General features: G+C 49.8%; 1 protein-coding gene across 3 annotated transcripts in view; it reads right to left on the bottom strand.

Annotated features, from left to right (window-relative positions):
* The window catches only part of APEX2 (apurinic/apyrimidinic endodeoxyribonuclease 2), a 34,633-nt gene that overhangs the window by 2,405 nt on the left and 9,826 nt on the right, over positions 1-22,402 (bottom strand). For all 3 annotated transcript variants that reach the window (XM_075324233.1, XM_075324235.1, XM_075324236.1), the window contains exons 2-6: positions 15,771-15,886; positions 15,576-15,659; positions 14,051-14,231; positions 12,617-12,763; positions 12,472-12,541 (exon numbers count right to left, since the gene is read on the bottom strand). In XM_075324233.1, the coding sequence (XP_075180348.1) occupies positions 12,472-12,541; positions 12,617-12,763; positions 14,051-14,231; positions 15,576-15,659; positions 15,771-15,886 (598 nt within the window). The remainder of the gene's footprint in view (positions 1-12,471; positions 12,542-12,616; positions 12,764-14,050; positions 14,232-15,575; positions 15,660-15,770; positions 15,887-22,402) is intronic.

The raw sequence follows: 22,402 nt of genomic DNA, 5'->3' as shown, positions 1-22,402 counted from the left end.
CGGGCAACTCCGGGTACTACAGCTAGCTAGGTGTGTGTGTGTGTGTGTGTGTGTGTGTGTGTGTGTGTGTGTTTTTTTTAAACCCACCAACAGAAATCCACATCATGTGAGAAATGACCAGCAAGGACACTGGTGACAATTTCTGAGACATGAGGCATAGAGTAGCTGATTACAGGAAAAAAGTAGCTTTAAATCAGAAATTAAAAGAGTGAAAGCCACCAATACATAATGGGAGTCTGCCCCAGGAATACCTGACTACCACCAGAAGACTTGGGCCATCTTGCTGCATCTATAAAGAAGCTGTATGACTTAACAATTGCAACTCAGCATCATTTAAAGGGGTTGTCCGGCCATGGAGAATAAGTCTGCAGTCCCTCCATGGGTCTGCAGACTTGTGAATACTCATAGCACGCAGTGAGTGCGCAGTCAAGATTCTCCAGTGCGGGAACCAGGAGCTGGTAGGGGCGTGACTGCCGGTATATGATTTGCATACATGTGGTCACGTGCAGACTAGACGTGTGTGCCCTCGCTCAATAGAAGTGAAATCAACAAAGTCAGATACTTCTAGTCGGAATGTGATTGTTAGTGTGCAAATCGCATACTTGTAATCACATGACCCCCTGCTCCTGACACCGGTGATTCCTGACAGCAGACTTGTATCCCAAAGGCGGACAACACATTTAAATAAATATTGGCCCCACTTAATTATGACAGATGGAAAGTATACAGTGCTGGCCAAAAGTATTGGCACCCCTGCGATTCTGTCAGATAATACTCAGTTTCTTCCCGAAAATGATTGCAATCAAATTCTTTGGTATTATTATGTTCATTTAATTTGTCTTCAATGAAAAAAGAAAAAAAAATTGTCATAAAGCCAAATTGGATATAATTCCACACCAAACATAAAAAGGGGGTGGACAAAAGTATTGGCACTGTTTGAAAAATCATGTGATGCTTCTCTAATTTGTATAATAACAGCCCCTGTAACTTACCTGTGGCACCTAACAGGTGTTGGCAATAACTAAATCACACTTACAGCCAGTTGACATGGATTAACCCCTTCAGCCCCCGGGCACTTTCCGTTTTTGTTTTTTGCTCCTTTTCTTCCGAGAGCCGTAACTTTTTTATTATTCCGTCAATCTTGCCATATGAGGGCTTGTTTTTTGCGGGACGAGTTGTACTTTTAAATTAAACCATAGGTTTTACCATATATTGTACTGGAAAACAGCAAAAAAATTCCAAGTGTGGAAAAACTGCAAAAAAAGTGTGATCGCACAATAGTTTTTGGTATGTTTTATTCACCGTGTTCACTATATGATAAAACTGATGTGTCATTGTGATGCCTCAGGTCGGTGCGAGTTTGTAGACACCAAACATGTATAGGTTTACATGTATCTAAGGGGTTAAAAAAAAAATCACAAGTTTGTCCAATAAAAGTGGCGCACGTTTTGCGCCATTTTCTGAAACACGTAGCGTGCTCATTTTTTGGCATCTGTGGCTCAGTGATGGCTTATTTTTTGCGTCTCGAGCTGACGTTTATAAATGGTACCATTTTTGCGCAGATGCTACGTTTTGATCGCCTGTTATTGCATTTTGCGTAAAACTTGCGGCGACCAAAAAAACGTAATTTTGGCGTTTGGAATTTTTTTGCCACTACGCCGTTTACCAATCAGATTAATTGATTTTACATTTTGATAGATCGGGCATTTCTGAACGCGGCGATCCCAAATATGTGTATATTTATTTATTTTTTAACCCTTTAATTTTCAATGGGGGGAAAGGGGGGTGATTTGAACTTTTAGGTTTTTTGGGGGTTTTTTTTAAAACTTTTTTTGTTTACTTTTTTTTTTTTATTTTACTAGTCCCCCTAGGGGGCTATAGCGATCAGCAATCCGATCGCTATTGTCTTTCTGCTGATCACAGCTATACAGCTGTAAGAAGGGAATTTTGTTACTTACCGTAAATTCCTTTTCTTCTAGCTCCTATTGGGAGACCCAGACGATTGGTGTATAGCACTGCCTCCGGAGGCCACACAAAGCAATTACACTAAAAAGTGTAAGGCCCCTCCCCTTCTGGCTATACACCCCCAGTGGGATCACTGGCTCACCAGTTTTAGTGCAAAAGCAAGAAGGAGGAAAGCCAATAACTGGTTTAAACAAATTCACTCCGAAGTAACGTCGGAGAACTGAAAAACCATTCAACATGAACAACATGTGTACCCGAAAAACCACCAAAAATCCCGAAGGACAACAGGGCGGGTGCTGGGTCTCCCAATAGGAGCTAGAAGAAAAGGAATTTACGGTAAGTAACAAAATTCCCTTCTTCTTCGGCGCTCCATTGGGAGACCCAGACGATTGGGACGTCCAAAAGCTGTCCCTGGGTGGGTAAAGAAATACCTCATGTTAGAGCTGCAAAGACAGCCCTCCCCTACGGGGAGGCAACTGCCGCCTGCAGGACTCTTCTACCTAGGCTGGCGTCCGCCGAAGCATAGGTATGCACCTGATAATGTTTTGGTGAAAGTGTGCAGACTCGACCAGGTAGCTGCCTGGCACACCTGTTGAGCCGTAGCCTGGTGTCGTAATGCCCAGGACGCACCCACGGCTCTGGTAGAATGGGCCTTCAGCCCTGATGGAACCGGAAGCCCAGCAGAACGGTAGGCTTCAAGAATTGGTTCTTTGATCCATCGAGCCAGGGTGGCTTTGGAAGCCTGCGACCCCTTGCGCTGGCCAGCGACAAGGATTAAGAGTGCATCAGAGCGGCGCAGGGGCGCCGTGCGGGAAATGTAGATTCTGAGTGCTCTCACCAGATCTAACAAATGTAAATCCTTTTCATACCGGAGAACCGGATGAGGACAAAAAGAAGGTAAGGAAATATCCTGATTAATATGAAACGAGGATACTACCTTAGGGAGAAACTCCTGAATGGGGCGCAGCACTACCTTGTCCTGGTGGACCACCAGGAAGGGAGCCTTGGATGACAGCGCTGCTAGCTCAGACACTCTCCGAAGAGACGTGATCGCTACCAGAAAGGCCACTTTCCGTGATAGTCGAGAGAGTGAAACATCCGTCAGAGACTCGAAAGGCGGCTTCTGGAGAGCAACTAGTACCCTGTTCAGATCCCATGGATCTAACGGCCGCTCGTACGGGGGGACGATATGACCAAACCCCCTGCAGGAACGTGCGTACCTGCGGACGTCGTGCTAGCCGCTTCTGAAAAAACACCAATAGCGCCGAGACTTGCCCTTTAAGGGAGCCGAGCGACAAGCCCTTTTCCAACCCAGATTGCAGGAAGGAAAGAAAAGTAGGCAATGCCAATGGCCAGGGGGACACTCCTTGTACAGAGCACCAGTAAAAGAAAATCTTCCACTTCCGTGGTAGATCTTAGCAGACGTGGGCTTCATAGCCTGTCTCATGGTGGCAACGACCCCGTGGGATAATCCTGAGGACACTAGGATCTAGGACGCAATGGCCACACAGTAGGTTCAGGGCCGTAGAATTCAGATGGAAAAACGGCCCTTGGGACAGTAAGTCTGGCCGGTCTGGTAGTGCCCACGGTTGACCGACCGTGAGATGCCTGTCGCCAGAGCTCTTTGATCGTCATGAAAACCGGGACCTTGCTTTTGTGCCGATTCGTGAAACCCGTCCGGGTGCAGAGACCATTCTCCTGCGTCCACGCCCTGGTGACTGAGGAAGTCTGCTTCCCAGTTTTCTACGCCCGGGATGTGAACTGCGGATATGGTGTATGCTCTGTCTTCCACCCCTAGCAGAATCCGGCGGACTTCCTGGGAGGCTCGCCGACTGCGTAGTCCGCCTTGGTGGTTGATGTATGCCACCGCTGTGGATTGTCCGACTGAATTCGGATCTGTTTGCCTTCCAGCCACTGCAGGAAGTCTTGCAGGGCCATATGCACTGCCCAGAGCTCCAGACAATTGATCTGAAGAGTGGACTCCTCTGAAGAGAGTCCTTGATCGTCTGAGAAAGGGGGACGTTCCTGTGTAGGGACATCGACTTCCCCTCCCATTAGCGAAGAATGTTCTATTGAAGTGGACGCAGATGAAACTGCGTGAAAGGGACTGCCTCTGGATGAGGTGTCTCATTGAAGGAGAGACTGCACCCCCGTCTGTAGTGACCGCTGTTTGTCCAGTGGAAGCTTCACCATCGCTGAGAGAGTGTGAAACCCCAAGCTAAGATATGCCAGCGATTGGGTTTAACTTTGAAAAGTTGAGGACCCACCCGAAACTCTGGGAAGTCTCCAGCGTCATGTTCAGGCTGTGTTGGCATGCCTCTTAAAAGAGTGCCTTGACAAGTAGATGGTCTAAGTAAGGGATCACAGGGTGACCCTGAGAGTGCGGGAGTGGTCCCACTGCTGCCATGAACTTGGTGAAAACCCGTGGGGCTGTCGCCAGACCGAAGGGTAGGGCTACGAACCGAAGATGCTCGTCTTCAATAACGAATCGTAGCAAACGCCGGTGCTCTGGAGCAATCGGCACGTGGAGATAAGCATCCTGATGTCTATTGATGCTAGGAAATCTCCTTGAGACATTGAGGCAATGACGGAGCGGAGGGATTCCATCCGGAACCGCCTGGTTTTCACGTGCTTGTTGAGCAGTTTAAGGTCCAGAACGGAACGGAAGGAGTCGTCCTATTTTGTCACCCCGACCAGATCGGAGTAAAAAGTGTCTCTTGTTCCTGAGGAGGAACCGGGATTACGACTCCTACTGCCTGCAGAAGAGCCTCGGCTCGGCCGGTGAGGAAGTTTTTGCGACAAACTGTCTCTCACCCACCGGCCATTGACCTGTGGCAGTTAAATGTCGCTAAAGCGGGGGAGTCTGCCACCGACCGCGGACGCGGAGAGAGAGGGCTGAAAGTCATGAGGAAACCGCCTTGGTAGCGGTTCCTCCGGCTGCCTTCTCCGGGCGTGATTGAGCCCGCCAGGAACCTGCGCCCCTCTGAGCCTTTTGAGTCCTGTTGGACGACGGCAATTGGGACGTGCCCGAGCCTGGGAAGGACCGAAACCTCGACTGTCCCTTCTCCTGATGGGTCTTGTTTGATAGCTGGGGTAAGGAAGAATCCGTACCCTTGGACAGTTGAATGATTTAATCCAACCGCTCACGAAACAGTCTGTCACCAGATAAAGGCAATCTGGTTAAGCACTTTTGTGGAAGCAGCATCTGCTCCAATCCCTTAACACTAGGAGCGTAACAACACGGAGTTGGCGGACGCCACTGACGTACGGCTCGTAGAGTCCAGGACAGCATAAACAGCTTGAGTCGCAATGCCGACATTGCGAGGTGAAGGACGCTACTGCGGCCAAGATGTACATGTGACCGCGTCCCTCTGCGCAATACTAGCTGAAATAGCTTGGAGTGCCTCTATGGCTGCGAATGCCGGGGCAACCGACCCGCCGATAGGGCTATCTGTCTGTCAATGGCATCTTTAAGTGAAGTCCCATCTTCCACTGCAACTATAGATCTAGCCGCAAGCCTGGAGATTGGGGGATCCACCCTTGGAGCGCTTGAGCACGTCAGGGGGGAAGAGACAACGCGTATCTTCAATACGGTTGGAGAAACGCTTATCGGGATAAGCGTGGTGTTCCTGGACTGCTTCTCTGGAGTCAGAGTGACCAGAAAAGTACTCAATATACGCTTGAGATACCGAAATAGGGATTTCTTCTGCTGTGAAGCTGACCCCTCCACTGGAGGAGTTGAGGGAGAAATACCCAACCTTCCATTGATGGACGCTATAAGATTATTCACTATAGCGTCACCATCCGGTGTATCCGGATTGAGAGCGGTCTCAGGATCAGAGTCCTGAACAGCTACGTCTGCCTCATCATACAGAGAGTACTGTGATGAAGTCGAGGGCCGTTCTTAGGGAGCTCGCTTAGGCCGTCTGGGACTGTCGTCCGTGTCAGAGCCTGCACCCTGGGATGCATGGGACCCTCCTGGAGCCATGATTTGTTTCGAAATCAGGGTGGCCAGGGGCATTGAATCAACATTGCCCAAGGTCTGTCTGGACTGCAAAGTCTGTAAGATGTTAGTCCTAGCCACAGACAATATATCAGCGGAAACTGCAACTCCGTCCCTGTCCCTGGACAGGGATCACAGGTGGTTCTTTTGGCCACCTGTAGCAGAGACCCCGTTGAGTAATTGCACACACTGGGGGTCCTGGAACAGTCGCATGCAGTACAAGCAGCATAGAAAGCCTGTGCCTTGGCACCCATGCTTTTTTTTTTTTTTTTTTTTTTTTTGCTGTTGCTGTCTAGCCATCTAGGAGCATTAGCCAAGAATAGCGACCGTACAGTGCAATGTATAGCATACAAGCATGAAGTACAATAAACACTTCATCACATGCAGTACAAGGAGCATAGAAAGCCTGTGCCTTGGCACCTTTGCTTTTCTGCTGCCGTTGTCTAGTTATTCAGGAGCATTAGCCAGGAAAAGCGACATACAGTGAATGTATAGCATACAAGCATGAAAATAACCACTGCAGCACATGCAATCCAAGCAGCATTGAAAGCTTGTGCCTTAGCACCCTTGCTTTTCTGCTGCTGTTGTCTAGTCATCAAGGAGCATTAGCCAAGAATAGCGACATGCAGTGAATGTACAAGCATGAAAATAAACTCTGCAGTACATGCAATCCAAGCAGCATTGAAAGCTTGTGCCTTAGCACCATTGCTGTTTGCTGCCGCTGTCTAGCCATCTAGGCGGGTAGACAGCCAAGAATAGCCCTTACAGTGCAATGTAAAGCATACAAGCATAAAGGACACATGACACTGCAGCACATGTAAGACAAGCAGCATATAGAGTCTGTGCTTTAGCACCCCTGATCTTTTGCTGCTGTTTCTAGGTCTGCATCCTGAATAGCGACCGTACAAAAGTACAACAGGACACTTCGGCATTAGTGGGTCAGCACTTTAGTTGCCGCTTACCGCCCGCACAAAAGCGGGTGTGTGGCGCCGGAATCCTGTGCTGGTAGCTCAGTGTCTCCGTTTTCCCGCTCTGCGTGCCGGAATGGCTGCCGGCGTCCAGAGGAGAGGGGCGGGCCGAGGGCGTGCCCGAGACAAGAGCGGGAACCCGGCGCCCACTGTGTCTAGTAAAGGGGGCTGGAGAATGCAAATAAGGCTCCAGCCCTCGGCGCTGCTATAGAACAGCGTCTCTCCCTTTCCCTGAGTGACAGGGTGGGGGCGGGAACGAAGCGGCGCTAGGCCGCAAAAGCCGGGGACTAAAGTTAGAAGCGCCGCCGCCGTAAAAGCGCGGTCGGCGCGTCCCCGCCGCACTACAAGTCGCAGCTGCGCTGCCGCTCCAGGGGCGGTCGGCGCGGCGGTCCCCACACGTAAAGTCCCCCAGTAATCTGCAGGGACTATAAGCCCAGCGCACAGCGCTACAGTCCCCGGCGCACTAGCACACCCAGCAAGCCTGGAGTGTGCGTGGCCTGCCATACGGGGACACAGAGTACCTGAAAGTTGCAGGGCCTTGTCCCTGAACGGCACTCCTGCTCCACATCCAGCAGGTTCTATGGGTCTGTGGATGGAGCCCGGCCTCAGGGCTGGGTGGCCGGAAAGATCCCACTTCCTCAGAGCCCCTCAGGGGGATGGGGAAGGAAAACAGCATGTGGGCTCCAGCCTCCGTACCAGCAATAGGTACCTCAACCTTACAAACCGCAAGTGGGGTGAGAAGGGAGCATGCTGGGGGCCCTAGTATGGGCCCTCTTTTCTTCCATCCGATATAGTCAGCAGCTACTGCTGACTGAACAGTGGAGCTTATGCATGGATGTCTGACCTCCTTCGCACAAAGCAGAAAACTGGTGAGCCAGTGATCCCACTGGGGGTGTATAGCCAGAAGGGGAGGGGCCTTACACTTTTTAGTGTAATTGCTTTGTGTGGCCTCCGGAGGCAGTGCTATACACCAATCGTCTGGGTCTCCCAATGGAGCGCCGAAGAAACAGCAGATTCAGTCACTTTGTTTTTCCCTCTGCTCTCGGCCGAGGGAAAACGAAAGTGAAACTTCGTAGCTGCAGGCGTCATCACATGACCCTGTGCTACGATGGCAACCACCGATAGTCACGTGATAACACACGTGACTTCCAGTGGGGGCGGCGGTAAGTAAAAAACATGGCCGCGCGCATTTAGATCTTGCTGCCAGACTTTGGCAAGATTTAAGGGGTTAATGGCCGCGGGTGGAAGCGATTCCACCCGCGGCTAGCAGGCACACATGTCAGCTGTTGAAAACAGCTGATGTGTGCCGACCGCCGCCTGCCCGCGGCAGGGGGCGGGGCTTAACGTGACACGATCCTGGACGGATAGATCCGTCCAAGGTCGTGAAGGGGTTAAAGTTGACTCAGCCTCTGTCCTGTGTCCTTGTGTGTACCACATTGAGCATGGAGAAAAGAAAGAAGACCAAAGAGCTGTCTGAGGACCTGAGAATCCAGATTGTGAGGAAGCATGAGCAATCTCAAGGCTACAAGTCCATCGCCAAAGACCTGAGAGTTCCTGTGTCTGCGGTGCGCAGTGTCATCAAGAAGTGTAAAGCCCATGGCACTGTGGCTAACCTCCCTAGATGTGGAAGGAAAAGAAAAAGTGACGAGAGATTTCAACGCAAGATTGTGCGGATGGTGGATAAAGAACCTCGACTAACATCCAAACAAGTTCAAGCTGCCCTGCAGTCCGAGGGTACAACAGTGTCAACCCGTACTATCTGCCGGCGTCTGAATGAAAAGGGACTGTATGGTAGGATACCCAGGAAGACCCCACTTCTTACCCCGAGACATAAAAAGCCAGGCTGGAGTTTGCCAAAACTTACCTGAGAAAGCCTAAAACGTTTTGGAAGAATGTTCTCTGGTCAGATGAGACAAAAGTAGAGCTTTTTGGGAAAAGCTATCAACAGAGTTTACAGGAAAAAATAAAAATAAAAAAAAAAAAGGCATTCAAAGAAAAGAACACAGTCCCTACAGTCAAACATAGTGGAGGTTCCCTGATGTTTTGGGGTTGCTTTGCTGCCTCTAGCACTGGACTGCTTGACCGTGTGCATGGCATTATGAAGTCTGAAGACTACCAACAAATTTTGCAGCATAATGTAGGGCCCAGTGTGAGAAAGCTGGGTCTCCCTCAGAGGTCATGGGTCTTCCAGCAGGACAATGACCCAAAACACACTTCAAAAAGCACTAGAAAATGGTTTGATAGAAAGCACTGGAGACTACTAAAGTGGCCAGCAATGAGTCCAGACCTGAATCCCATAGAACACCTGTGGAGAGATCTCACAATGGCAGTTTGGAGAAGGCACCTTCAAATCTCAGGGACCTGGAGCAGTTTGCCAAAGAAGAATGGTCTAAAATTCCAGCAGAGCATTGTAAGAAACTCATTGATGGTTACCGGAAGCGGTTGTTCGCAGTTATTTTGGCTAAAGGTTGTGCAACCAAGTATTAGGCTAAGGGTGCCAATACTTTTGTCTGGCCCATTTTTGGAGTTTTGTGTGAAATGATCAATGATTTGATTTTTGTTTCATTCTCTTTTGTGTTTTTTTTATTGCAAGCAAAATAAATGAAGATAATAATACCAAAGAATTTGTGATTGCAATCATTTTCAAGAAGAAACTGAGTATTCTATGACCAAATTGAAGGGTGCCAATACTTTTGGCCAGCACTGTATGGCATAAATATTAATCCTCCCCCCGATGATACCTGCACCTCCATCAGGACCCTGCTGCGCACTGCTGTCAGTAGAGAGGCCTTAGGAGCTCCCATTGATTTGTACAAGAGTCCCATCACCTCGCCACTCAAAGCAGTGCATCATGGAGTCCCATTTTCGAGATCCACTATACGTTTATGGCATATCCTGTGGCTACGCCATAAATGTAGGAGATGGGGACACCTTTTTAAATGAGTTGCAGTACCAGGCACAGCCTCATACGGTATAAGTTTGTAGGTAATTTTTAGGCTGGTTTCAGATGACAGTGTTTCAGGCACGTGTGACATCTGTTTTTAACACGGTTGCCACACACACCCATGTTATTATTTTCTGTTACTCACATGTCCGTGTTTTCACACGGACCGTGTGACCCCTCGTGGCCCCTCACGCACATACGCAGGCATGTCTGTTTTTTTCGCCGGTAGCACGGGTGTCACACGGACCACACGCTGATGTGATCCGTGTGACATCAGTGTGACACGTACCGGAGAAAACACGGGTCTTTTTAATAAAAAGATTTTCTATATTTACCTCTCTCGGACTCTGCTGCCTCCCGCTCCTGACCCCCGCTCATTATACTCACTGAATGTTCACCGCACTGCGGAGCTGGAAGCGGGGACAGCGCTGGAGACTTCAGTGCCGGGGACCGCAGCGCTGGGTGAATATACAGCGCGTGTGTGTGTGTGTGTGTGTGTGTGTGTGTGTGTGTGTGTGTGTGTGTGTGTGTGTGTGTGTGTGTGTGTGTGTGTGTGTGTGTGCGGTGAGACCCTGGAAGCCGGAGTATCGCGGGGACAGCATCGGGGACTCATCACAGTTCCCAATCAACTCTGATGAACCCGTGAAGCTGTAGCGCGGGAGTCATCAGGATGTCATCAAAGTTCATTGGGAACTCCAATGCAATGACCTCCTGGAAGTCACTGTGCTGGCAGAATACTCACCTGTCCCCGCGGTGCTGTACTCTGGCTTCCGAAAAAAAAAAAAAAAAGATTAATACAGTGCCTACAAGTAGTATTCAACCCCCTGCAGATTTAGCAGGTTTGATAAGATGCAAATAAGTTAGAGCCTGCAAACTTCAAACAAGAGCAGGATTTATTAACAGATGCATAAATCTTACAAACCAACAAGTTATGTTGCTCAGTTAAATTTTAATACATTTTCAACATAAAAGTGTGGGTCAATTATTATTCAACCCCTAGGTTTAATATTTTGTGGAATAACCCTTGTTTGCAATTACAGCTAATAATCGTCTTTTATAAGACCTGATCAGGCCGGCACAGGTCTCTGGAGTTATCTTGGCCCACTCCTCCATGCAGATCTTCTCCAAGTTATCTAGGTTCTTTGGGCGTCTCATGTGGACTTTAATCTTGAGCTCCTTCCACAAGTTTTCAATTGGGTTAAGGTCAGGAGACTGACTAGGCCACTGCAACACCTTGATTTTTTCCCTCTTGAACCAGGCCTTGGTTTTCTTGGCTGTGTGCTTTGGGTCGTTGTCTTGTTGGAAGATGAAATGATGACCCATCTTAAGATCCTTGATGGAGGAGCGGAGGTTCTTGGCCAAAATCTCCAGGTAGGCCGTGCTATCCATCTTCCCATGGATGCGGACCAGATGGCCAGGCCCCTTGGCTGAAAAACAGCCCCACAGCATGATGCTGCCACCACCATGCTTGACTGGAGGGATGGTATTCTTGGGGTCGTATGCAGTGCAATCCAGTCTCAAAACGTCACGTGTGTGGTTGGCACCAAAGATCTCGATCTTGGTCTCATCAGACCAGAGAACCTTGAACCAGTCTGTCTCAGAGTCCTCCAAGTGATCATGAGCAAACTGTAGACGAGCCTTGACATGATGCTTTGAAAGTAAAGGTACCTTACGGGCTCGTCTGGAACGGAGACCATTGCGGTGGAGTACGTTACTTATGGAATTGACTGAAACCAATGTCCCCACTGCCATGAGATCTTCCCAGAGCTCCTTCCTTGTTGTCCTTGGGTTAGCCTTGACTCTTCGGACAAGCCTGGCCTCGGCACGGGTGGAAACTTTCAAAGGCTGTCCAGGCCGTGGAAGGCTAACAGTAGTTCCATAAGCCTTCCACTTCCGGATGATGCTCCCAACAGTGGAGACAGGTAGGCCCAACTCCTTGGAAAGGGTTTTGTACCCCTTGCCAGCCTTGTGACCCTCCACGATCTTGTCTCTGATGGCCTTGGAATACTCCTTTGTCTTTCCCATGTTGACCAAGTATGAGTGCTGTTCACAAGTTTGGGGAGGGTCTTAATTAGTCAGAAAAGGCTGGAAAAAGAGATAATTAATCCAAAACATGTGAAGCTCATTGTTCTTTGTGCCTGAAATACTTCTTAATACTTTAGGGGAACCAAACAGAATTCTTGTGGTTTGAGGGGTTGAATAATAAATGACCCTCTGAATAAACTTTTCACAATTTAAAAAAAAAATAAAAAAAGAAATAACATTCTTTTTTGCAGTGCATTTCACACTTCCAGGCTGATCTACAGTCCAAATGTCACAATGCCAAGTTAATTCCGAATGTGTAAACCTGCTAAATCTGCAGGGGGTTGAATACTACTTGTAGGCACTGTATAATGAGTGGGGGTCAGGAGCGGGAGGCAGCAGAGTCGGAGACAGCAGGTAAATATGACAAATCTTTTTATTTCACAGACCCGTTTTCTTCGGTACCTGTCACACGTGTGACCATAACCATGCATGTGACTGGTACCTGATTAAACACGGACGTCTGAAACTGGCCTAAACTTGTATCTTAACGTTGCTCTTGAACTTACCAGATCGGTTGGGTCACAGTGGTCAAGGGGCTTATGTGACGTGTTCACGTCCCCCAATATAATCACGTGGCTGAAACAACAGAAGAATTCATTCATGATACCTGTGCAAATCACACGGGCCTTATCCTCTACGCTGGAGACTTACCCTCCATTTTTCAGAACACTTTCTGCCCGGATTTGAAGCAAACGGTAAAAGCGCAGCTTGTAGGTTTTACGTTCGGGCTTCTCCGGGTCGGCTCTTGGGCAGTAAACGTTGATTACAGTCAGGGTGTCCTCTTTGTTGCCGGTTGTGCTGGAACGCAGAAATGACAACGCTATTATCCTGTACAATACACAACATTTCTACCAGTTTTAGGACTCAAAAAGCTCCGGGATATCTGTAAGTGCAGCATCTAAGGGGTACTTTGCACATTGTGACATTGCTACTGCGATATCGTCGGGGTCAAATCGAAAGTGACGCACATCCGGTGCCGGTAACGACGTTGCAACGTGTAAAGCCTAGATGCGCCGATAAACGATTGAAAAACAACGTAAATCGGTGATCTGTGTAGCTTCGGTCATTTTCATAATGTCGGGACGACTGCTGTTACGATGTTGTTCCTCGTTCCTGCGGCAGCGCACATCGCTGTGTATGAAGCCGCAGGAGCGAGGAACATCTCCTTACCTGCCTCCACCGGCTATGCGGAAGGGAGGAGGTGGGCGGGATTTTTAAGTCCCGCTCATCTCCGCTCCTCCGCTTCTATTGGCCGCCTGCCGTGTGACACCGCTGTGATGCCGCACGACCCGCCCCCTTAGGAAGGAGGCGGGTCGCCGGCAAGAGCGACGTCGCAGGGCAGGTAAGTGCATGTGAAGCTGCTGTAGCGATAATGTTCGCTACGGCAGCTATCACCAGATATCGCATGTGCGATGGGGGCGGGGACTATCGCCCTCGACATCGCTAGCATCGGCTAGCGATGTCGCAGCGTGCAAAGTACCCCTAATTGTTCTGTACATCCCAATGGGTTTGAATCGAGTTTTAACAAGCATGATTATGGTCACTGCCACAGACTCTGTCCCCTGATGACACTTTGTTTGAGTATCCCAGCATGCACTGGGATTCTCAAACTAAGCGTCATCAGACAGGAACTAGAAAACAAAAAAATTGAATAGTAGTTAGGGAACAGTAGGACATTTTTAATACAAGTATATTAGAAAGTAGCTTAGATTATGGCATCAAATAGAAAGGGATTTAAATGAAATTTCCTTTTGCCGTTGGATCACCCCTTTAAAGATTTATTTCAATCCCCAAAAGTTACTCCCTATCCACAGGATAGGTGATAACTAGCGGATCTGGTTCGGTCTGAATGCAATAGGGCTGCTAGAGATGACGGAGTACAATGTTCGGCTTTTTCTTGCAGTGCCATAATGAATGAGCGGGTGGGTGGCGTACACACACACACACACACACACACACACACACTTCAGAGCTCTGTTCTCGTAATCCCAGCCATCAGACCCCACCGATCCGAACGTTATCGCCCATCTTTTGGACAGATGATACATCTTAATGATGTAATTAACCCTTTCACACTCTACTTACAGAATCTTGTGCTGTGTGATCACCGCTCTCCCCTCCTGGTCTAGAGATAGCAGTTCTTCTTCCGAGAATTCCTCTGTGTCACCGTAGCAGCCGATAGACCCTTTCTCACCAGTCAGTTGCCCAGCGAGACCCTCCTCTGCCGCCAGCGGGGTTGTGCTGGTTTTACAGAACGTAGCAACTCCTATAAAACAGAGAGCCATTTCCTAAGTGACATTAATATAATTCTATCAAACATCTCCATTATATAGAAAAAGTACAATTAGCCAAGTGGTCACGGCAGGACCCCTCTCCACATCTTCTGTAGTCACTCGTGTTCCCCCTATTTATCCAGGACTCACCCACCCAAATAGTAGACATTAGTCTCTCTACACTTGCAATACTGATAGCAGCTCCATACACATGAGCCAGATTTACAATAACCGATGGCGATTGTTAAATGGCTGATAATCTGCTACGGTGGTCGACCAGCAGTCATTTATTCTGTAATCACTCATGTCCCCCCTATTTATCCAGGACTCGCCCACCCAAATAGCAGACATTAGTCGCTCTACACTTGCAATACTGATAACAGCCCCATACACGTGAGCCAGGTTTACACTACTTAATTGCGATTATTAAATGGCTGATAATCTGCTAGGTTTGCCGATCAACAGTCGTTTATTCTGTAGTCACTCGTGTCCCTGCTATTTATACACGACTCGCCCATCCAAATAGTAGACATTATTCTCTCTACACTTGCAATACTGATAGCAGCTCCATACATATGAGCCGAGTTTACGCTACCCGATGGAGATTATTAAATTGCTGATAATCTGCTATGTTTGCCGATCAGCAGTCGTTTATTCTGTAGTTACTCGTGTCCCCCCTATTTATCCAGGACTTGCCCACCCAAGTAGTAGCCATAAGTCTCTCTACACTTGCAATACTGATAGCAGCTCCATACACATGACCGATGGTGATTATTAAATGGCTGATAATCTGCTACACTTGCTGATCAGCAGTCGTTTGTTCTGTAGTCACTCGTGTCCCCGCTATTTATCCAGGACTCGGCCACCCAAATAGTAGCCATTAGCCTCTCTACACTTGCAATACTGATAGCAGCTCCATATACGTGACCGATGGCGATTATTAAATGGCTGATAATCTGCTACACTTGCTGATCAGCAGTCGTTTATTCTGTAGTCACTCGTATCCCCCTATTTATCCAGGACTCGCATATCCAAATAGTAGACATAAAAGTCTCTCTACACTTGCAATACTGATAGCAGCTCCATACACGTGAGCCGAGTTTACACTAACCGATGGCGATTGTTAAATGGCTGGCAATCTGCTACGTTTGCCGATCAGCAGTTGTTTGGTAGCTGGTTTATGGCAATAGATCATTCTGTGCACATATTCTTGACAGCACAGGTCCTGTATACACAGAACGACGTGCTCCTGAGAACCCACAGCACAAACTTTGCTGATTTATCTTGAGCTCAACTAGAAAGTGTGAATAAGGGGTTAAGCATGAAATACCACTTACCAGAATATCCACTTCTCACACGGCTGAAACTGAAGTAGGAATTATACCCCTCCACTATAGCGACGGGCTCCTCCAGTAAGTCTCCTATGTGCAGATGATAGAAAACAGTCAATTTATGATCACAAGGTGCTAAAATCTTCCCTATAGGAACTACTGAAAGCGCAGACATTGGCGGAAATTAGGTGGAAAACGTACTGGTGACTTTAGTTTCCTGGAGACAAATGATGTCGGCGTCCAACGAGTCCAAGATTTCCTTTAGTCCCACACGAGTCGCTCGAATGCCATTAATATTCCAGCTTACGATCTTCATTCTAGGAAAGAAGAAGAAGGGAATTTTGTTTACTTACCGTAAATTCCTTTTCTTCTAGCTCCAATTGGGAGACCCAGACAATTGGGTGTATAGCTATTGCCTCTGGAGGCCACACAAAGTATTACACTTAAAAGTGTAAGGCCCCTCCCCTTCTGGCTATACACCCCCAGTGGGATCACTGGCTCACCAGTTTTAGTGCCAAAGCAAGAAGGAGGAAAGCCAATAACTGGTTTAAAGACCAATTCAATCCGAGGAAACATCGGAGAACTGAACCATACCACATGAACAACATGTGTACCCGAAAAAACAGAAAAACCCCGAGAAAACAGGGCGGGTGCTGGGTCTCCCAATTGGAGCTAGAAGAAAAGGAATTTACGGTAAGTAAACAAAATTCCCTTCTTCTTTGTCGCTCCATTGGGAGACCCAGACAATTGGGATGTCCAAAAGCAATCCCTGGGTGGGTAAAAGAATACCTCATGATAGGGCCGTCAAACGGCCCTCTCCTACAGGTGGCCAACCGCCGCCTGAATGACTTATCTACCTAGGCTGGCGTCTGCCGAAGCGTAGGTATGCATCTGATAATGCTTGGTAAAAGTAAGTAGACTCGACCAGGTGGGTGCCTGACACACCTGCTGAGCCGTAGCCTGGTGCCGTAATGCCCAGGATGCACCCACGGCTCTGGTAGAATGGGCCTTCGGCCTTGAGAGAACCAGAAGCCCAGTAGAACTGTAGGTTTCAAGAATTGGTTCCTCGAGCCCCCGAGCAAGGGTGGATCTGGAAGCTTGCGACTGTTTACGCCGACCAGCGACAAGGACAAAGAGTGCATCCGGGTGGCGCAGGAGCGCCATGCGGGAAGTAGAACCTGAGTGCTCTCACCAGAACCAACAGATGCAAATCTTTCTGAAATTGATGGACTGGACGAGGACACAAAGAAGGTGAGGTGATATCCTGATTGATATGAAAATGGGATACCCCCTTAGGGAGAAATTCCGGAACCGGACGCAGAACTACCCTGTCCTGGTGAAGGACCAGGAAGGGAGTTTGTATGAGAGCGTTGCTAGCTCGGAAACTCTCCTAAGAGACGAGACCGTTACTAGAAGGCCACTTCCCGTGAAAAACGGGAAGGGAGACATCCTTCAAAGGCTCGAAAGGCGGCATCTGGAGAGCAATTAGAACCTTGTTCAGATCTCAGGGCTCTAACGGCCGCTTGTACGGAGTGCTGAGAAGACAAACTCCCCGTAGGAACGTGCGTACCTGAGGAAGTCGTCGTTTCTGAAAAAATACAGATAGCGCTGAGACTTGTCCCTAAAGGGAACTGAGCGACAACCCATTTTCCTACCTAGATTGCAGGAAGGAAGGAAACATAGACGATGCAACCGGCCAGGGAGAAACACCCTGCGCCGAGCACCGAGATAAGAACATCTTCCACGTCCTGTGGTCAATCTTGGCGGACGTTGGTATGCTAGCCTGTCTCATGGTGGCAACCACGTCCTGAGGTAATCCTGACGACACTAGGTTCCAGGACTCAATGCCACACCATCCGGTTGAGGGCCGTAGAATCCAAATGGAAGAATGGCCCTTGAGACAGCCAGTCTGATTGGTCTGGTAGTGCCCCCGGTTAGCCTACCGTGAGGCACCACAGAACCGAGTACCACAACATCCTCGGCCAATTTGTAGCGACGAGGATGGCGCGGCCGCAGTCGGTCTTGATCTAGCGCAGTACTCTGGGCAACAATGCCAGAGGTGGCACCTAAGGTAGCTGGAACTGCGACCAATGCTGAACTAAGGCGTTTGCCGCCAGAGCTCGATGATTGTGAAACCGTGCCATGAAGCTGGCACATTGTTGTTGTGCCGTGACGCCATTAGATCGACGTCCGGCCTCTGTCAGCGGCGCCAGATCTCCTGAAACCCGTCCGGGTGAGGAGACCATACTCTTTCGGCCACACTTCAGCGACTTAGGAAGTCAGCTTCCTAGTTTCCACACTTGGGATGTGAATTGTGGATATGGTGGATGCCGTGTCTTCCACCCACATCAGAACCTGCCGGACTTCCTGGAAGGCTTGCCGGTTGCGCGTTCTTCCTTGGTGGTTGATGTATGCCACCGCTGTGGAGCTGTCCGACTGAAGTCGGATATGCTTGCTTTCCAGCCGCTGTTGGAAGGATTGTAGGGCAAGATACACTGCTCTGTGTTCAAGAACATTGATCTGAAGAGTGGACTCTTGCTGAGTCCACGTACCCTGAGCGCTGTAGTGGAGAAAAACTGCTCCCCACCCTGATAGACTCGCGTCTGTCGTAACTATCGCCCAGGACGGGGATAGGAAGGACCTTCTTTTTGACCAAGAGGTGAGAAGAAGCCACCACCGTAGAGATTCCTTGGCCGCCTGAGAAGAACGACGACTCTGTTGAGGGACGTCGACTCCTCGTCCCATTGGCGGAGAATGTCCCATTGTAGTGGACGCAGTAAAACTGCGCGAAAGGAACTGCCTCCATTGCTACCATCTTACGTAGGAAGTGCATGAGGCGTGTCAATGTGTGCGACTGGTTCTTAAAGAAGAGCTTGCAGCCCGTAGTGAATGCTGTTTGTCTAGCGGCAGCTTCACTATCGCTGAGAGAGTAAGAAACTCTATGCCTAGATATGTTATCGATAGGGTCGGGGTCGGATCTGACTCTAAAAAGTTGATGATCCACCCAAAACTCTAGAGAGTCTCCAGCGCAACGTTCGGGCAGTGTTGGCATGTTTCCTAAGAGAGTGCCTTGACAAGTAGATCGTCTAAATACGGGACCACAGAGTGACCCTGAGAGTGCAGGACTGTGACTACTGCTGCCCTGACCTTGGCGAAGACCAGTTGGACTGTCGCTAGCCGGAAGGTAGAGCTACGAACAGAGGGTGTTCGTCTCCTATAACGAAGCGTAGAAACGCTAGTGCTCTGGATCAATCGGCACGTGTGGATAAGCATCCTTGATGCCTAATGATGCTAGAAAATATCCTTGGGACCTTGAGGCGATGACATGGCGGAGGGATTCCATCCGGAACCGCCTGGTGTCCACGAGCTTGCTGAGCATTTTTAGATCCAGAACGGGACGGAACGGCCCGTTGTTATAGGTACCGCAAAGAATTTGGGGTAAAAACCGTGACCTTGTTCCTGAAGAGGAACGGGGGTCATCACTCTTTCTGCCTATAGAGTGCACCCTGTTTGCAGAAGAGCAGCGGCCCGGCCGGGAGGTGGAGAAATTCTGAAGAATCGAGTTGGAGGACGAGAAGTGAGCTCTATCCTGTACCCGTGAGACAGAATGTCTCACACTCAATGGTCATTGACCTATGGCAGCTAAATATCGCCAAGGCGGGAGAGCCTGCTACCGACCGAGGCCGCAAGTCATGAGGAAGCCGCCTTGGAAGCGGGTTTCCCGACTGTCGCTTTTTTGGGCGAGACTGAGCCCGCTAAGAATCTTAGCTCCTCTGATCCTTTTGAGTCCACCTTGGACGAGGAAAAATGGGACCTGCCCGAGCCTCGAAAAGGCCGAAAACCCCGACTGCCTCTTGCTCTGTTGGGGTTTGTTGTGTCCGGGCTGAGGAAAGGATGAATCCTTACCCCTGGACTGTTTGATGGTTACATCCAACGCTCACCAAACAGTCGGTCAGCAGAAAAAGGCAACTGGTTAGGCAACCTTTTTTGGAAGCAGAATCTGCCTTCCATTCACTTAACGAGCAGACCAGGCTCTGCTTAAAAACACGGAGTAGCGGAGGCTACCGCCGCACGGTTCGCAGAGTCCAGGACAACCTGAATCGCGTAAGAAACAAATGCAGACATTTGAGAGGTTAAGGATGCCACCTGCGGCACAGATGTACGTGTAACCGTGTCAATCTGTGTAAGACAAGCTGAAATAGCTTGGAGTGCCCCAAGGGAGAGAATGCCGGAGCCAACGGTGCGCCGACAGCCTCATAGATGGCTTTCGACCAGAGATCCATCTGTCTGTCAGTGGCATCTTTGAGTTTGCAGTTCCATCTCCCACTGCAACTATGGATCTAGCTACAAGCCTGGAGATTGGAGGATGCCGCTCGGGACATTGGGTCCAGTCCTTGACCAAGTCATGGGACAGGGATAACGTGTATCCTAAGCCGTTTGGAGAAGCGCATATCTGGATAAGCGTGGTGTTCCTGGACTGCCTCTCTGAAGGCAGAGTGGTCCAGAAAAATACGTGAAGCTGACTCCTCCACTGGAGGAGTTGTGAGAAATAACCCACATTCTATAGATGGACGCTATAAGATTATTTACTATGGCGTCACAATCAGGTGTATCCAGATTGAGAGCGGTCTCAGGATCAGAATCCTGAGCCGCTACTTCCGCCTCATTACACAGCGAGTCCTTCTGTTAGGACCCTGATGAAACCGAGGCCGCTCATAGCGAGCCCACTTAGGCTGTCTGGGACTGACGTCCGTGCAGAGCCGTGACTCTGGGATGCGTGTGACATTCCCGGAGCTGTTAGTTATTCACACTGAGGGGGGCCATGGATCAATGATTCAACAGTGCCCATATTGTGAGAGACATGTCCGGACTGCTAGGCTTCTAGTATCATAGCCATAGTCTCAGAAAAACTGTCAGTAAATACTGCAGACACCGTCCTCATCCCCTGGCCATTAGTGCATACAATGGGGGTCTATGTAACCTGCCGGCCGTATAGCCGTACATGCTGTACCAGCTGTATAGAAAAACATGTGGTTCTGCACCTTTGTTTTACACAGAGAATATGCTGATAACTCCTCCGCATAATCCAGGAGGGTATATACAACGTGCGACCAAACAGTGCAATGTATATAGTACAAGCATATCTATAAGTGCACTTCTGCACTAGTGGGGTTAGCACCACAGGTGCTGCTTAACGCCTGTTACAGCGATTGTGTGACTATCAGAATGCCAGGGTCTTCCACACTTGTCTCTGTATCGTACAGAAACTGACACTAATGGCTGCCGGTGTCCTTGTAGAGAAGGAAGCCGTGGGCGTGCCTGAGAAAGTGCGGGAATCCGGATTCACAGTGCACACAGTGAGAGGGGTGGAGTATGCAAAACATACTCCAGCTCTCAGCTCTGCTCTATGCAGCGTCACGCCCCTACCCTGACTGTCAGGGCTGTGGGCGGTAACGAAGGGAGACTAGGCCCAGAAGCCGGGGACTCGAGTTAACAGCGCGGCCGCCGTAAAAGCGCGGGCCGCGCTGAAGTCCCCGGCGCACCACAAGTGCCAGCCGCGCCGCAGTTCCAGCGGCCGGCGCGACCGCCCTAGAAGTGGCCAGCGTCCCGCCCCTCTCCTGACTGGCAGGTCTGGGGGCGGGAACGAACTAAAGCAGGCCGCAAAAGCCGGGGACTCGAGTTATCAGCGCGGCCGCCGTAAAAGCGCGGGCCGCGCTGAAGTCCCCGGCGCACTACAAGTGCCAGCCGCGCCGCTGTTCCAGCGGCCGGCGCGCCCGAGTCCTAGACGTGGGCAGCGTCCCGCCCCTCTCCTGACTGGCAGGTCTGGGGGCGGGAACGAACGGAAGCAGGCCGCAAAAGCCGGGGACTGTAGTTATCAGCGCGGCCGCCGTAAAAGCGCAGGCCGCGCTGAAGTCCCCGGCGCACTACAAGTGCCAGCCGTGCCGCAGTCCCAGCGGCCGGCGCGGCCGAGTCCCATAAGTGTGCCTGCTTCAGCTAAGCTGAATGAGGCTATGGCACAGGCGCCGCAGCGCTGATGTCCCCCGGCGCACTACAACACCCAGCATGCTGCGGTGTGAGCGCCAAATGCACGGGGACACAGAGTACCTTGAGGAAGCAGGGCCATGTCCCTGATGTACTCCGCTCCATCCAGCATCTTCTCCAGGGGCTGTAGATGGAGCACGGTCTCAGTGCCTGGAGACCGGTAAATCCCACTTCACCCAGAGCCCTGTAAAAAGGGATGGGGAAGGAATCAGCATGTGGGCTCCTGCCGCCGTACCCGCAATGGGTACCTCAACCTTACAAACACCTCCGACATACAGTGGGGTGAGAAGGGAGCATGCTGGGGACACTATATGTGTCCTCTTTTCTTCCATCCGACATAGTCAGCAGCTGCTGCTGACTAAAAAGTGGAGCTATGCGTGGATGTGTTGCCTCCTTCGCACAAAGCACAAAAACTGGTGAGCCAGTGATCCCACTGGGGGTGTATAGCCAGAAGGGGAGGGGCCTTACACTTTTAAGTGTAATACTTTGTGTGGCCTCCAGAGGCAATAGCTATACACCCAATTGTCTGGGTCTCCCAATGGAGCGACAAAGAAAACAAAAATTATCCCTCTGTCCATAAAGACCGCAATCTGGCAATGGGACCCATCTCCATACTGGATGTGTAGGTGTCGCCACGTTTTCCGCTATTGTAAGGGGTCATCGACCAGTGAAACTACAACTCCCAGCAATGGCTGTCAGGGTGTGATCTCAAAGTCAATGGGGGACCCTACTTAAAAAAAATGCTCAAGTCCCCCATTGACTTCCATTATAGTCGCGCCCATCAGAGCACC

The sequence above is a fragment of the Anomaloglossus baeobatrachus genome, chromosome 9 (assembly GCF_048569485.1).
Source record: "Anomaloglossus baeobatrachus isolate aAnoBae1 chromosome 9, aAnoBae1.hap1, whole genome shotgun sequence".
Classification (NCBI taxonomy): Eukaryota; Metazoa; Chordata; class Amphibia; order Anura; family Aromobatidae; genus Anomaloglossus; species Anomaloglossus baeobatrachus.
Note: the sequence above shows the minus strand (reverse complement) of the source record. Positions and strands in the feature narration are given on the sequence as shown.